Source organism: Camelus dromedarius, chromosome 14 (genome assembly GCF_036321535.1).
Source record: "Camelus dromedarius isolate mCamDro1 chromosome 14, mCamDro1.pat, whole genome shotgun sequence".
Classification (NCBI taxonomy): Eukaryota; Metazoa; Chordata; class Mammalia; order Artiodactyla; family Camelidae; genus Camelus; species Camelus dromedarius.
In genome coordinates, this window is record NC_087449.1 from 27284761 (window position 1) to 27301432 (window position 16672).

The 16672-nt window shown below is 36.8% G+C and overlaps 1 protein-coding gene and 1 long non-coding RNA gene across 2 annotated transcripts in view; one reads left to right on the plus strand and one right to left on the minus strand.

The window, feature by feature from the left end:
* Positions 1-2275: 2275 nt before the first annotated feature.
* The window catches only part of HOOK1 (hook microtubule tethering protein 1), a 56830-nt gene continuing 42433 nt past the window's right edge, over positions 2276-16672 (minus strand). Inside the window, exons 16-22 of the mRNA XM_010984565.3 lie at positions 15384-15477; positions 13741-13775; positions 13159-13241; positions 12460-12560; positions 9738-9839; positions 7468-7536; positions 2276-5770 (exon numbers count right to left, since the gene is read on the minus strand). Of these exons, the coding sequence (XP_010982867.1) occupies positions 5600-5770; positions 7468-7536; positions 9738-9839; positions 12460-12560; positions 13159-13241; positions 13741-13775; positions 15384-15477 (655 nt within the window). The 3' untranslated portion in view covers positions 2276-5599. The remainder of the gene's footprint in view (positions 5771-7467; positions 7537-9737; positions 9840-12459; positions 12561-13158; positions 13242-13740; positions 13776-15383; positions 15478-16672) is intronic.
* LOC116156889 (uncharacterized) lies at positions 5952-15511 on the plus strand. The gene is made up of 6 exons (XR_010383814.1): positions 5952-6217; positions 6958-7054; positions 8486-8842; positions 11041-11188; positions 12224-12446; positions 15398-15511. It is a non-coding gene; the product is annotated as an uncharacterized LOC116156889 (long non-coding RNA).

The window sequence follows — 16672 nt, forward strand, 5'->3', positions numbered from 1 at the left end:
CAGTTCTCCTCCTGAGTTCTCTGATCATCTTTACAATCATTGCTCTGAACTCTTTCTCAGATAGATTGCTTATCTTCATTTAGTTTTTCATCTGGGATTTTATCTTCTTTGGAAAATACTTCTCTGCCACTTCATTTTGTCTAAATTTCTATTTGTATTTTTATGTATATGGTAGGTTAGTCATGTTTTTCACCCTTGGAGAAGTGGCCCTCTGTAGACATCCTATGTGCCCCAGTAGTGTACTCCAGAGTAGAGTCTGGCCTGCTTTTTAAAACTTTATTTTTATTGAGTTATAGTCAGTTTACAATGTTGTGTCAATTTCTGGTGTACAGCACAATTTTTCAGTCATACATGAATATGTATTTGTTTTCATACTTTTTCACTGTGAGCTACTACAAGATTTTGAATATATTTCCCTGTGCTATACAGTATAAACTTGTTTATCTATTCTATACATACCTGTCAGTATCTATAAATCTTGAACTCCCAGTCTGCCCCCCCCCCACAACCAGAAGTTTGTATTCTATGTGTGTGAGTCTGTTTCTGTTTTATATTTAAGTTCATTTGTCTTCTTTTTTTGATTCCACAAATGAGTAATATCGTATGGTATTTTTTTCTCTTTCTGGCTTATTTCACTTCGAATGACATTCTCCAGGGACATCCATGTTGCTGCAGATGACATCATATTGTCATTTTTTATGGCTGAATAGTATTCCATTGTATAAATATACCACATCTTCTTTATCCAGTCATCTGTTGTTGGACATTTAGGCTGTTTCCATGTCTTGGCTATTGTAAATAGTGCTATGAACATTGGGGTGCAGGTGTCATTTTTAAGTAGGGTTCCAGGAGTGGAATTACTTGGTCATATGGTTAAGTCTATTCCTAGTCTTTTGAGGAATCTCCATACTGTTTTCCACAGTGTCTGCACCAAACTACATTCCCACCAGCAGTGTAGAAGAGTTCCCTTTTCTCCACAGCCCTTCCAGCATTTGTCATTTGTGGACTTCTGAATGATTGGCCTACTTTTGTGGACTCATTCAACAGGCCTTGGATCATAGTTTTCTTGCTCTGGTGTCTGCTCCCTGGTGGGTGAGGCTGTTCTAGAAGCTTGTGGAGGCTTCCATTCAGGAGGGGCCAGTGCCTGCCCACTGGTGGGTGGAGCTGTGTCTTGGCCCTCTGATGGTCAGGACCATTTCTAGAGGCAGATGTAGGCTCAGACATTCTTCCTGCAGCCTGTCTGCTACAGGCTGTTTGTTGGTTGGGGTCAGGTCTTGTTCTTAATGACCCAAGCAAGATGTCTGCCTCCAGGAAGGAGAGTTCATGCAGATGAGTACTACCCTGCATGTCTGCTACTGTCCATGTCCCCAGGGTGAGCCACAGCCAGCCCCTGCCTCCCCCAAGACACCCTTCAAGATCAGCAGGGAGGTCTGGCCCAGGCTCCTATAAATTTACTGCATTTTCTCTTGGTCCTGGTGAGTGTGAGATTTTGTGTGCATCCTTTAAGAGTGAAATCTCTATTTTCTTAGTCCCATGGAGCTCCTGCAATTAAGCCTCAATGGCATTCAAAGCCAAATACTCTGGGGATTCCTCTTGCCCGGTCTGGACCCCTGGGCTGGGGAGCCTGACATGGGCCTCAGAACTCATTGCTGTGGGAAAACTTCTGCAATGTAATTATTCTCCAGTTTGAGGGCACCCTCAACCCATGGGTAAGGGATTTGATTATATCACGAGTCTGCCACCTCCTACCTGTCTCATTGTGGTTTCTTAGTCTTTAGTTATGGAAGATCTTTTCTGGTACATTCCAGTTTTTATCAATGGCTGTTCTGTAGTTGTGATTTTGGTGTGTTCATGAGAGGAGGTGTACTCTGGCTCCTTCTATTCCTCCATCTTGGCTGCCTCCCAGCATACCCGTTCTTTTAAGAGGCATACATCACTATTTTCACATTGCTTTGGCCAGAATTGAATTAAATGGTCCCACCTAGTTACAAGGGAATCTGGCATGTAGTTATCCCCCCTGCACAATAACTGTAACATGTTAAAATATGGGGTTCTGTTACCAAAGAAAGAAAACGAGAATGGATATTAAAGGATAAGTAGTAGTCTTTGCCAAAATACAAAAAAAACCCCCAAATATTCTGGATTTCATATAATGCAAATTGGAGACATAAACAAGCACACCAAAAAAATCACTTTTACACAACATCTCATTACCAAAAAATTTAAATAACAAAATTAGAATTAAATCAATGCAATTATTTTTTCTTTACAAATCTAAGTATTTTAAGTCCTTTATTTAAAAGCAGCAAACAAACATGCACTTGTACCCACTAAAAATTCATCATATCAGACAAAGAATCAGAAGGTTTATTTACTTAAAACATTTGACAAGTATTGTACTATTCTTGGACAATCATTTATTTAAAATAATATTCTAAATACTTACAAAAATAAATCAAGTATTGCTTCTATTTTTCAAGTGTCAAAGTCTTTGCCATAGAAAATAGAAAGAACCTTTTATAAACTAAACATTACATTTAAGCTACATCAAGTTTAATAACTGCACACTATTTTCTTTGCAGTTGTGCTTTACAAATTTCCCAACAGCTTCTTCACAATAAGAATGTATGCATACAACCATATACACACATTTTTACATAGGAACGTTTCTCATTAAATATACATATAGTGGACCTAACACAGTACTATGGCCTAAAAGCCACCTACAGGGCCCATGTGTCACTATCCAGACAGGTGTGGATGCAGACGCATTATCTAACAAACATTCAAATTAGCACTCACGTTATCAAAGATGATGAAATCTTAGTAAGGGATACTCAGTTTAATGTTTCTAGACAAGACATTAATTCTTAATCTATAGTAAATAATTTGTTCAATAGCCTTATTCATTGAAAAATAGCATGAACTTCAAATATTTCTCAATACATTGAGTTACTCTGAGGATAAACATCATTGTCATATGTATACACACTTTCACTTTTTAAAAAGAGAATATTAATCTTAGAGCAAATGTACACAATTAAAGATCATTCCTAAATTGGTCCTAGGTTTTAATCACTGGCATATTCAATTACTTGTCAAATAGATTAAGTGCTGACTTTCTCTTCCCTGGTATATGCACTCAAGCCTCATAACAGACGTGTATAAATCATGGTTCAAGATGAATATTTATAATGCTTTACCACCCACAGGGTGTCAGTCTCACTACATTAACCAGATGTGGAAAAGAATCTCACTTCTGATCAGTTCCTGAATTTCCATATGATTAATCTCAATAACATAGAACTTTAAATTACACTAGTAATTTATTAGTATAAATACGTATCAAGCATTTTAAATTCTATCAACTAGAAAAGTGACAAATCACAAAATTTCCTTTTTCTCTATGTAGGAAAAAGAATCTAGTCTTACTACTCAGAAACTGTATGAATTATTTAGAAATTCCAAATATAATAATTGAAAATTTATGAGCAATTGAACTGTGAAAATACTAATTTATTGAAATTGATGTTTTACAGTAAATGTCATTAAAAGGGAGCTTGAAGAGCTTGTGAAATCTCAATTATAAGCAAGTAGTACACATCAAAGCTGCAGATGTCTTAAATTGACCAAAATGTACCAAAATGCTATAATATTTTGAAAATTTTAATTAGCCTTTGAAAATATTTTAGCATGCTTTTCCACTTCACTAAAAGTCACAGGCAAGCAGAGACTACAATAATATATAAAAATGCAGCCCAACACTATAATTGCACCAGTAAAGGACACCAAAATCTAAGAGGTAGTCAAAAGAAGTAACCCTGATAAAACACAGTATCCTGACAGATGCTCCCTAATCTCAGAGACCCACATACGGTAGGAAATTCTTATATTTTCAGTGATTAGAAAACCTCACTGGTATAGAATCTAAAAACCAAGTATCTAAAAGAATAACACTGTAAATGGAACAATACTCATATTTGCAATTAAAAAAAACCCCAAAAAACAAAAACTAAGAATAAAATCATGATTAGAGGTCTGCAGCCTGCAGGCCAAATCTGGCCTACTGCCAGTTTTTGCATAAAGTTTTACTGAAATACAACCACGCTCATTTTACTTACATATTGGGTATGCCTGCTGCATTTACTGAGTCGAGTACTTGCAGTCGATCATATGGCTCACAGAACTTAAACAATTTACGATCTGTCTCTTTACAGAGTTTGCTGACCCTTGGACTAGACATGCTGATAGGTATACAGCTGTTGAACAGCCCTGGGAAGATTAACTATGAATGTCACACACATGGATTCAGTTATAAGGAAGGAAAGATGCTAGTTACATCACAATTCAATTCGCTTCACGTCTAACACTGTCCTAACATTTTCCTTCTTTTCATTTTTGTGATCTGACATCGATGAGCATTTGCAGCTTACTGTAAGAAGTTTAGTGCAGCACTGTCCCATGGAAATTTCTGCAATAATGGAAGTACCTCTGCACTGTCCAGTACTGTAGGCACCAGCCATGTGTGGCTATCAAGCACTTGAAATGTGGCTAGTACAACCAAGGATCTGAATTCTTAATTTTATTAAATTACCACGTGTGGCTTTTGGCTACATTGGACAGCACAAATTTAACTCAACCAAAATACCAAAGTGTGACTTTCAATAGTGACCAAAAATAATAAAGTAACATCTCTGAAGAAACAGCTTTGGGCAGAAATGAATGGAATATGATAAACTCAGCCAAGACTAATTTCTTAATTAGTAAACAAAATCAAACCAACTCCAAACTGTTCCTCCACTGCACTCTTTTTCAAAGTGAGGAGGCAAAACTACTAACACATCTTTTTTTTTTTCAGCAGAAATCCTGATAATTTTATGCTTAAAAGCAAAGATAATTGTTATCTTCATTAATTACATTAAAAAGTATATAGGCATTTCAAAGTATTTTTTAGCTTACTTCCCGTAAGAAAGTCACCTCTTATCCACACCCTTAATGTTTCAACTGTGCTCTACAGAAGACTTTTCCCTATTAGGTACATATGAGAACTATGACTTCTACATGTGCAAAATTTCCAATTAAGAAGTCATTTCAATAGCCAAATCTTTCAAGTGTCATTATCCTCCATTACATTATAAAACATACGTACCCATTCAATGACAGAATTAGAGGACAGACGTAAAACCTTAAAGACATCAAGTCAAAAAATCTAACTCCTGTATATTTCTCCATGTGCCTACCTACTTTTGTATGGTCCAAAACAATAAAATATAGATGTATTTTTAGATTCCATATTACTGATTATGTACTGAATATTAACCAAGTTACTGGTACAACTGAAAACGTTAAAATATACAAAGTCACTCTGAAAAGACAAATGTTTGTTTGAGATGTTTGCCTTATACATTCCAGTTATTCACATGTGCTCCCCCAGGTAGCTAATTCTATATTGTTTTCAAAGTCATCTGTCAAAATTGATTTTACGCATTTTGATTTTAAAATATCTGATATCCAGAATCACAGACTTCTTTCCAATCTGGTAGTTAGCTGAAAGATATAAAATATTTTAAGGGCACTTCTGTTCGTTTTCTTTTGCAGTTTAATCAGATGTTGTAGCAGGAACTTTAACAGAGAGATGTCTTCTGGTGTTGGTGATGTGTCGTTGCTGTGCTAGGAAAGACCGTGCAGGGGCACACGCGCCCGTGTCTTTGCAAGTTCCACTGCCGCTCACAAGCCTAGATTCCATCCCCAGTTTCTGGAATGCCAGACTCTGAACAAGAATAAGTAACATGACTATTTAGAGTTGACAAAGCGCTGTTCACATATATAAGGTTATTATTTAATCCTCTAATCAGTTTCTAAACCCTTATTTTTTTCTGTAAAAATGGGAAAAGCACCAGCTTGATAGGATTGTTTAATCTGCACATGGTAATGCTAGTAAGAAAGGAAAAAACATACATAAAACCCAGTTTCTCTATTTTAATCCATCACATTTGGAATTAAAAACTAGTTTAAATAATGTCTTGGAATTATAACAAAGTTCTAAGGTGAATTTTTGTTTTGGCACCATTATGAGTAGACACAGCACAAGAGAAAAGTTCAGCTCAGTGGTTCTCGAAATGCAGTCTCTGGATTAACATTTGCCCAACTGGGAACTTAGAAGTGCAAAGTATACCTGTGGATTCGACTCTGACCTACTGAATAAGCAGCTCTGCAGGTAAGTCCAATCATTAGTGTAGTAACAAGTCGTCTGATGCAACCTGAAGCTTGAGAACCACAATAGTTCCAAACTACTAGGGCCCGTCTATATATCGACACATGACAAATGAGTCGTGGCTGTTGGGCTTCTTACTAAGAAAAGTCATTCCTCTCTCACGAGACCACATAACACAATCTGACTGAACTTATGTAGCATCACAAGTAGTTAGTACAATACACAGTATATAGTAAATGCTCAAAAAACAGAGGTTGAAAAATGATTAAATAATGCATTACTTTGGCTCTAATATCTTTAATGATTTATGTATCAAAAGGCCACAGAGAAACAACAAAAATAATACACAGTCCCTGATATTAACTAGGATGAGGGAAGGTTCTGGGAACACCTCACACAATTTCCTGCAGTCTTGATAAATTAAGACAGACTTTACCAGAGGGGAGGGAAAGAACACAGACAAAAAGTACGGTGGCATGAAAGAAAAAGGCATGTTTGAGGAAGGAGAGCCAGTTCTCCGTGGTGAGGCACAGGGCTCACACGGGGAGGGTCTACAAACTGACACTGTCATGATAAACAGCAGCGAAGGCAGACAGCGGCCGCACTGTGACCTAGGCTAGCTGATTAGAATACTCAGAAGAACCGTGTAATCAAGAAATGCTACTCTTAAACATCACACCAATACTATGCAAAACAAACTAAAATACATTTAAAGTTATTTTATACTATTTTCTCCTTTTTAGGACTGACAATCATTGAAGAGCAATCTCTGGATTTAAAAAAAAACAAACAAATACAGTAAAGGATATGCTGAGAGGCTTTAGGGATGTAAAATAAATGGTGAGTACCAGAAGTACTTAATTTTGCATGACACCGATATTCACATTTCTACAGAAACCCTTTATGAAGTACAAATGGGGTCTTTTAGCTCCAATAGGGCAATTGTAAAAATGTTTATGAACTGTGTATGCTTCATGTGCATTAACTTAAAGGTCGGTGAGTCATGAAATCTACATAGTGGCTTTGAAAAAGTCAAAATCAACTAAAATAATTTGGATTTGACCAACATTTAAATTAAAAAAAAAAAAAACCCCAGAAGAGAACACAACAGAAAATGGCTGAGTGCAGCGCGCACAGTCAGGGTAACATGTACTAATTTGTGGTATAAAGTATATTTCCTTCTGTGGTTCTTGGTCAAAATGTTTGATAAACACTGTTCTAAACATCCAGTCACCGGCTAAATTTCAACTCACCTTATTATACCAGGCAGAAACAATGAGTTTTTCTTCATAATCACGGAATTTTGCCACTTTACATTCACTCTGGAAAAAGATACGAGGACTGTTAAAATCCCAGAAATAAACCCAAATTCCTAAAAATGGAATAATTTGTTCACCGTGCTCATGATCAGGAGAACGTGATAAATGCATTGTGAGGCACACAGAGTAGCTGGAAGGTGAAACTGAATCATGGAGAAATGTCTGCAGTCACTTTAGGAACTTTACTGGGAGAACAGATATTAAACGGTAGCAAGCAGGGAACAATTGATTCTTACGCTCCTGTCCCCTGTATCTAGCGAAAAAGGTTAACAAGTGACTTAGGGGACAAGACCAGAGTTGCACCTAGGGAGGAGTCAAAACTAAGGAGAAAGAGGATGTAGTGAGAAACATCCCAGGAGACCCTTTAAGTCCCTGTAAAGATGAGCACACACTCTCTCTCAGTTCTTGGTGACTTGTGTACTAGGCTGGCTGCAAGCCGCCCTGCCCTGGAGACTGACATCCATCTCTCAATCACTCAGATACAGCTAGTTCTGTAATTCTGCTGAGCGCCAGCTGTAAGTTGGCTCTTATAAAATGTTACCACCTGAAACACCTGAATGTTCCTACAGCAAGATGCCCGTGATATGAAAGCACACAGGAAACACGGAGGAAAAGAGCCTTTCTGCTGGCTCACGTCCGCTGCAGGCAGACTCCCCGAGGAGGACAACAGATAGGAAAATACCACTGTTATAAACGTTAGTTTTCTTTTTTACTTTTTGCAGTGAGTGTACAGATTAATATACATAAATTAAAGGCCCATATGCTGTGCCCTAACTGAAGATTTTCCTCAGAGCCCTACAGTCAGAGGCACCATCCTGTCACCAGACTCGTGGGGAGCTGCGTCAAGCATCAGCAATCAGTGGTGTGCTCTCACTGGCTTTCCCCGGGAAGCGAATAATCAGAGCAACTGAGATTTCAGAGATCATTCAGTTCCAGTCTCACTGTTTTACAGATGAGGAGACTGACAACCGGAGAGGAGCGAGCGATGACTTTACTCGAGCTGTAACCCTGGCCTCTGATCTGTGTGATACTTCATGTTGGGGGTACAGAGACATGAGGTACAGCTTCTGCCCTCAAGACACTCTGACACATGCCAGAAAGAAAAATGCTGCTATCGTGGGATGAATTCAAGTTCAAAGCACATGGAATTGCTATGGAGAAGGAACTATGCCCAAGATATATACAAGGGAAGCTTTATAAGGGAGAAGACATTTGCGTTGCATCCTAAAGAATGAACAGCATTTCTTCAGAGAGAAAGCTCTACCCAGTGCCTTTTACAACACTTGACAGGCCTGGACAAGCACTTACAGTAAGTACATGAGGGGGCTGCTGTGTACTCTGGATCTTAAAGTCTTTAAATCTTTAAATATTTTCACCAAAGTCTACTGGCTCAGAAATACTATGAAGAAAATGGTAAGTGAATGTTTCCCAAAATATAACATTCCTAGTTGATTTAAAAAGAAACCAACTATTGATTATGAAAATTGCAAGGTTACTGTATAGAACTCATTACAGCTCTGGAACTGCACAAACATTATTATGAGGAAGTAGATATACTGACTTTGAGAACTGCAGCCAATCTTACCATAGTGTTAAAAAGAGTAGTTTTGTAAAATACTTAGGGAAGAAAACTAGAATGTGCTCAATTATAAAATCTACGGTTATATGATTCCACACTGGCATACCTAACCCAGCTAGGAAAAATGAGTCACTAGCACAAAAATAATTTGAAAATTTAAAGACTCGGCTAATTAAGAACACGTCATCACTAACATAATTTTGCATGATTAACAACCAAGACTGCGCCACCTTCATTCAGTAGCTTAGTGTAATTCTTTAAGCATTTCCTTTTCTCAGGAACTCCAACTGGTAAGTCTGTTTAGGTTCAGGTGAGGAATAGGGAGAAGAAGAAACTCTGGTTCACTGAGTCCACTACCTTTTTAAAAAGGCGGACGCTACCAGAAAGGAAGGGCTATCCTCAGGACTGGCTGTTGCAGAGAGGGAGGAGTACAAGGCAGCAGGCACACAAACATGCAGAGATCAATCTCGTGAGCTAACGAGATGCTCTGTATAAACATACTGACGCTCAGACATGATGCTCCTAACTTCTCGTGGAACTTGATCAATGGCAAATATTTGACAGCAGTTAATTATCATGAATATACAGAATAATTAAAAGGAGATGTGTGAGATGGAAGTTTTACCTCCAGAATCTCAATTCTTCTCTCTTTCTCTGCCAACTGCTTTCTAAGTAGCATTATTTCAGCTGATGCTGGATTTAACTTGGGGTCTAAAGTTTTTATTACCTGTGTAAAGAAAAAAATATTTTATGTTCACTTATAAGAACTGTCCATAAAATCTGTGCAAATACAGTGGAACATTACCCAGAAAGTGATCCAGGAGCTAACTACAGCCTGTTTCACAATCTAATTTGAACAACAAATAGTCTATACTAGAAACGGTGTAAAAATTCAGTACGAAAAAGGAAGATCCCTATCCCCAAATCAAGTTTCTTTCCCCAAATTCCAAGGTTCCATACTCAGGTACTTAGCCTTATCAACCTTGAGCATTTGAGGTCTTGAAATGACCCCTTTCCACATTTACCTGACTTGAATTTTTTTTTAAAAAAATTAAAATGAATTCAATACTTACATGGGAATTTGATGACTTTACAAAGTAAGACTAACGTACACATACATTCTCAGCAACAATCTTTTTTACTACCATTACTTAGTTAAATGTAATTCAATATATAAGATAAGAGCCGTCAGTGACTTTTGGTAGCAAGTTCTAGAGTACGCAATCACATTTATGTGAATTACTCAAAGCTGAACAAAAAGGCGTTTGATCAGAATGTTGTTCAGAGACTGAACTAAACTATGCAGTCAGCAGTATGGCAGGAAATCAGCTCAGAAATATCAGATATAGATTACTAGCAAAAACAAGTTCCAATGATAAGGCCATCTATCTCCATGATGTAATTACAAATCTATATTAAGTTTAAAATCACTAAATGAGTTAAGAAAACTTCATCTATGTATACAAAGGTAAAGAAAAAAGACTAGAAGGTATATCCCTAAAAATTAGTGCTGTTCAGAGTGCCAAATGTGGCAGACGGGGCTGCAGCAGTTTACCAGAGCCAGGGGCACCTCTCCTTACGGAGTTCACGTAAAAGCAGACACAGTAAAAAGTTTAAATTATAATTTAATTACAAAGAACACACCATAATTTGTTGCTCTAAGTGATAAAATGTATGGTTGTCATTTTTCTATATTTTCTGAATTTTCTATCATGAACATAGGTTACTATTTTAACCTCCCCTGAAATATAAGAGGTAAAACCAAAATCATGTTTACCAAAAAAAGCAGCTGTTTTAAATTACAGTATTTGATGATAACAAGAATATGGTATTCAATGTCATTGCTTTGTCTAATCCTTTTAGAATGTCATTTAGAAACAGGTACCAAGCATCTCATTAAAATGTTCTTATCTTAATCTTGTTCCTAGGTTGATGTGCCAAATGGAATTATTAGATCATAGGATAACAAACGAAAATAAGGGGAAAAATTTCTATATAAATATGTTGCCTCTCGCCTTGTTTCTAGGAACAAAAAAGAAAAAGAAATGACATCTATTTCCAATAACAGGATGATGAGTAAGTTGAACAATGATATATCCTCTCAACTGAATGAATATTACATAGCCACTCTCCACTCTTTGTTTGCAAATCTGCTCTATAAGCAACTGTCTGTCTTGTTGATTGCTGTACTCCCAGTGCTGAGCGTTAACAGGCACTTAATAAATATTAAATTCATTTATATAACATGAGGATATTATTTTAAGTTTAAAATACAAATCATATGAGACATGATCATACAAACTGTGTATATTATGATAAGCAATCAAGGAGACAACAGGCATAGGAAAAATGCACTGTTAAGAAAATACACCACAAGGTTAATGGTAGTTGTCTCTGGGAAACTTTCTATACATTTTCTACTAAAAGCATTCATACTTTCGTAACTGAGAGAAACTGAACTGTGGCAGACTGCCTGGATGCTTAGCACGCCTGCCTCTTTAGTTGGGTGTGGCCATGTGCCTGAGTTCTGCCCACTGAAATGAGAGGGAAGTGGTTTACACTTGATCCATTCCACATCTAGGCTGTTTTCCTCAGATGTAGTTGGATAATGTCAAGTGAACTTGAGAGCCCCATGCTGAAGAAGGCTGAGCCTCTGTCAGCTTGGGACACAATAACTGCACTTCTTGTGATCAAGGAAAAAACTTCTATACTGTGAAGCCTTGAGATCTTGGCATTTACCTGTTGCTGCAGGTACTATTTATACCTTAATTAATAAATATAAAACTTAAACATAATTTTGATGCTTTGTCATAAAATTCTCTTCAACTATTCAGTAAATAAAAACGTATGTTAACCTCATCTGCAATTCTTACTGGTTAATTAGGAAAATATATTCATGGACATAAAAGACTGTAATGATAACAGTACTTACAGGTATTTAAGAACAAGTATGAAATGAAAGATTAGTCTAGTGAACATTGGAATAGTCTGACTAGTCTCGACTTCCTGCTAAAACAATTTAAACCAGTTTGAAAAGCTCACGTTTCACAAAGGTGTTCGCTGCAAGAGCTAAAGACTACACACCTGACGGTAGTCATTTTCTCTACTGAGGTCACTACAATCAACGTTTAGACTGTCCCTATGAAGCCCTGTGTTGCTGTATCCAGTGCCGGTGAGCGCGAGAGGGCACAGGACTGAGGTGGAGACGCGGCAGGAACCTGACCTGGAAGGCAGGGCCGTGGGGCACGGCGGGGTGACACAGACAAGAAGAGCAGTGCCATCCGGCGGGACAGCCCCACTCAGAACCCGGGCCACAGAGACCAGAACCCTGAAAGTAAGTCACTCACATTTCTTGCTTTCTCTAAGTACATTTTGTATCTTTCCTCCATTGCTTTCATATCTTCATCTTTCTTCTGAAGAGCAGCTTCAAGTTCATTGATCTTTTGTACTATTGTTGAAAATAAAATGAAACACGATTAAAAGTGATCCCTCTCATGCAAAAATTGTATTTATCTTCTAAAGACTGATAAGAGAACTTACAGGAGAAACCTTTTCTTCTTCATAGTGAATTCTTATCTAAAACTTTTGAACTACAACCAATATATCCTTGATCATTTTGTATTATTTTTTCTTAAATAATATCTATAATCTGCCTTACTAAGCTGTTTTTCTCCTATCAAGTATTTCAATGAGCAAATGCACCTTTACAATGTAAGTACAACCATTAGGAAATAAAGCATCTTTTCTACATGTTTGAAGTTCATTTTAATCTGACTATAAATTATTTTATACTTCCATAGTATTAGTTCTATTATATTTTACAATGTTTGATACTCCTATATATCAATCAGTTCATTTCATTAGATTTATTTATTTTTTTGCTTTAAGATAAGATCATTAATTACTTAAGTCACTAAAAAAAAATGGTTCTTATTTACAATATATGTATCTAATGTATCTAGCCCAAACACTTATACAGTTCTTGCATCCTTTAACTAAGAAAAGGCAAGTATTTAGATTTGATCCAGGTTTTTATAAATACCTACCATTCTGGTTTACATCTGGCTGAAGGTCTTCAATGAGCTCTTGTTTCTTCTGTAATTCTTCATGGACCTCTGTTAGTTTTTCCCTAAGTAGTGGAGAGAGCATGCAGCTTTGGAGCCAAACAGACCTAAGAGTGAAAACTGGCTTCTGCCACATAACATTTGCAGACTGTGGGCAGGTCACTTCCTGACCTGTGAAATGGGAATAATACCTGCCCAATATTCTAGGAGTGGGTTGTGAGGATGTAAACTGCTTGACACGTGGTAGGTGCCAAAAAGGTTAAATTTTCCCCCTCTGCCTCCTAAGAAAGTTAAAGGAAATACTTGATAGGTGAAGCATCACACAATTCCACATACTCTAGCTATAGATGACAGTAGCCATTGAAAATGTAGGAGTGTGGGGTCACGGGCAGGCAGGCTGACCCTTTTACCATGTTTTTCTCTTCACTTTTTTGTGGCAGTGGTGAACATTCAATTGGCAGGACATTTGTTTTTCACAAACAAAATCAGGAATGGATATTAACTTTAGGAGCTTTTAAAACCCTTCCCCTCTCATATTTGAAATGAAATATCAGTTTTACTTACATATGAGCTTCCAACTTCTGCTTTAGTTTGCTGGACTATAAAAATTAGAAAAAGTTGCTGTAAGACAACTATTGTGACAAAGATAAGTGTTCCAGACATCAAAATCTCTACCTCCTTTTGAAGGTGTACTATGTAAATTTATAAATGTTTTAAAAATTTATATTTGTTTGTAATAACTTACTTATAAAAACATAAAATTTGGGGTATAGTTTTACTTTAAAGAAGGAAAGAATAGGAAATTAAACAAGGAAGAGTAAGTACAATGGCAGGAATAAAAATGCTTCATATTCCTGAATAACTTGAAGAAAAGCAGCAAATGCAAGCTGAATGTGATATACTGAGGAGTATCAAACATTTAAAAACCTAAAGCATCATTCGTCTAAAATATAAATAAGATTTTAGACCTTCAATGAAAGACTTAACTAAAATAATTATCTTTATAATAAAACCTTATCATTATAAGTGCAGGCACTTAAATATTATCAAATGAAGTAACTGGATTTTGTTAAAAAAAGGAAAAAGGAAATTGTGTTTTAAATTTTTTTAAGAATAGGAATTTAAATTGCAGTAAGTCTGTATCATCTACTGAACATCTTGAAGAGTTTTAAAAAATTTATTGATGTCCAAATTATATTTCTTTATATATTTTAAAGATATTTAAAAACTGCAATCCAAAATGTACTACCCAAAAATGATCCCATTTTAAAAAATATTCTCTAATGTGGCTTAAAAATTTTTGTATTAGAGAGGTTACAATACCGTATATATGCACATATGAGATGCCGCCATGCATGAGACGATTTCTATTTTCCAAGCCCCCAGGGAAAAAAGAGAAAATCATATAAAGCATATAAAAGACAGAAAGGAAATGCAACCCTTTCAACCGTCCTTTTCATCTATTTACTCTCCCTCCGTAGTTTTCTCCCGCATCGACACAGGGACGATCCCACTTTATCCATCAGCATCTAACACACACTTGGCCCTGTCTTTTTATTGCTGCTGTTTTAGTTAAGTGCACTCCTCCCTCTATTACTACTGCCTTTCCCCTCTGCATACATAGATATATTCAGATTTAGGCTGCTGGATCTCTTTTAAGACCTCTTATCTCTGGTCTCACAATTATTTGCCATCAACAACCACTAGAACTGGCAAGTCTATGAGCCTGTATGGAACAAGGGAAGAAACAAGGAGCGATGGGTCTTCAAGACTGCATTAAGACTTCCATCCTCTGGAGGTTGGTGTGACCTACTTATTGAATCCTTTTTGGTAGAAATCACTTTCTCATTCTCTCTTTTCCTCAATTCTGACTGCTGATTACTCTCACTAGGGTTCTTCCCAGGCCAGCCCTGCCGGAACCCTAGCAGGACTGTGAAGGCTTCAACTGTAGCTTGCTCTCAGGCAGGAATTACCATGAACTGAGGGTAGCTGTTGAAGTAGGACAGATAGAAATCACCTTCCAATCCATAACACCAATTTATAGGCTCCAAGTTGGCAAAATCACTGCATCTGCTATGCAGATATATACGGTATTTAAGGGCACCCTCACTAGTAAGGGTAGTGCTTTCAAATACAAGATTAATTTGGGCATCAGGACCTATTACAGAGAGTTACAACAGAATTACCGTAATTTTTAAGTTACTTACACTTTCTCCTTCAGACTTGGAGCCTTGTTCCTGTAAAGACTTCTGGAGGTCCTCAATCTGCTGCTGCAATTCTCGGATTCGCTCTCTGCTCAGTCTATCATAAGATAAATCACATGTGCTTATTTGTATTGAAGGGCAAAGCAGTTAAGGCTCCATAAAGGTACGTTCATGCAGTTTAGCTCAAAGCATACATTTAACAGCAATAACCAACGCTGAGCAATTCTCTCTGGCTAGGTATAATATATGGTATAGTAGGCTACCATAGTCAAGGAAATATTCTTTAAAAAAAGACATTTTTATCCTAAAAGCATATATGCCCACATTTAAAAATTAACAATATTCTGCACTGTATTTACTGGTATAAAAATGAGAAAACTAGCTCAATTTTCCCACAGTTGTATTTTTAATGAATGGAAACTAGGTTTCCTTTTCTTGTTTCAGATTTCACAGAAGGCCACTATTTTCCAACCACTTCTTCATGACTTTTTATTTAAATTAAAGAGATTGGCACTAGCAACTAGCGCAGATTTTTAACTTGGCAAAGCCTCATTTTTTAAAACCCCGCTTAACCATTTCCCCCACTGAAGTTACCAGCAAGACAGAGTATCTGTCTGACTTTCTCTTCATTCATACATATACATGTATGTGTATATTCATGACACAACACACCTGCCCATTATAATGCTCCATTGTTGCAGTTATCACATAATTATTCTCTCTTCACATATCTATCTTCCTATATTAACCTCTGAAAGCTGAAACTTAGTATCTCCAGTGCTGATCCTGAACTGTATAAAATAGTAATATTTAATGACCTCTTCAGAAAGCTAAAATGTTGTTTTTCTTTTAACTCTAGTTGATGTAATAGTATACATACAAGTTTGAGAGTAAGGTTCAAGTCGTTCTAAAATCCCTGGTGGTCTCTAAGATCCAATAATCCAAATCCTTTATTGCAAGTGCGCTATTTAGACGAGGCAGGTTAGCACCGTGGTTACGAGCGCAGACTCTGCAGTCAGACTGACAGAGGGTTCAAACGCAGGATCTAGAACTTGCTAGCTGTGTTAAGTTTGGACAAGTGACTTACTCTCCTTATACCTCAGCTTCCTTGTCCATAAAAGAGAGATATTCATAGTTACTACTTCACAGCATTATTGGGAGAAGTTACTGAATTAATACCTGAATGTGCTTAGAAAAGTGCCTGGCACTAGTAAGCACTACATAAATGTTATTTTAAAAAATATTATCATTTTTGAGCACTTCACTGGTATCAGATAAGTGTATCATTGGCT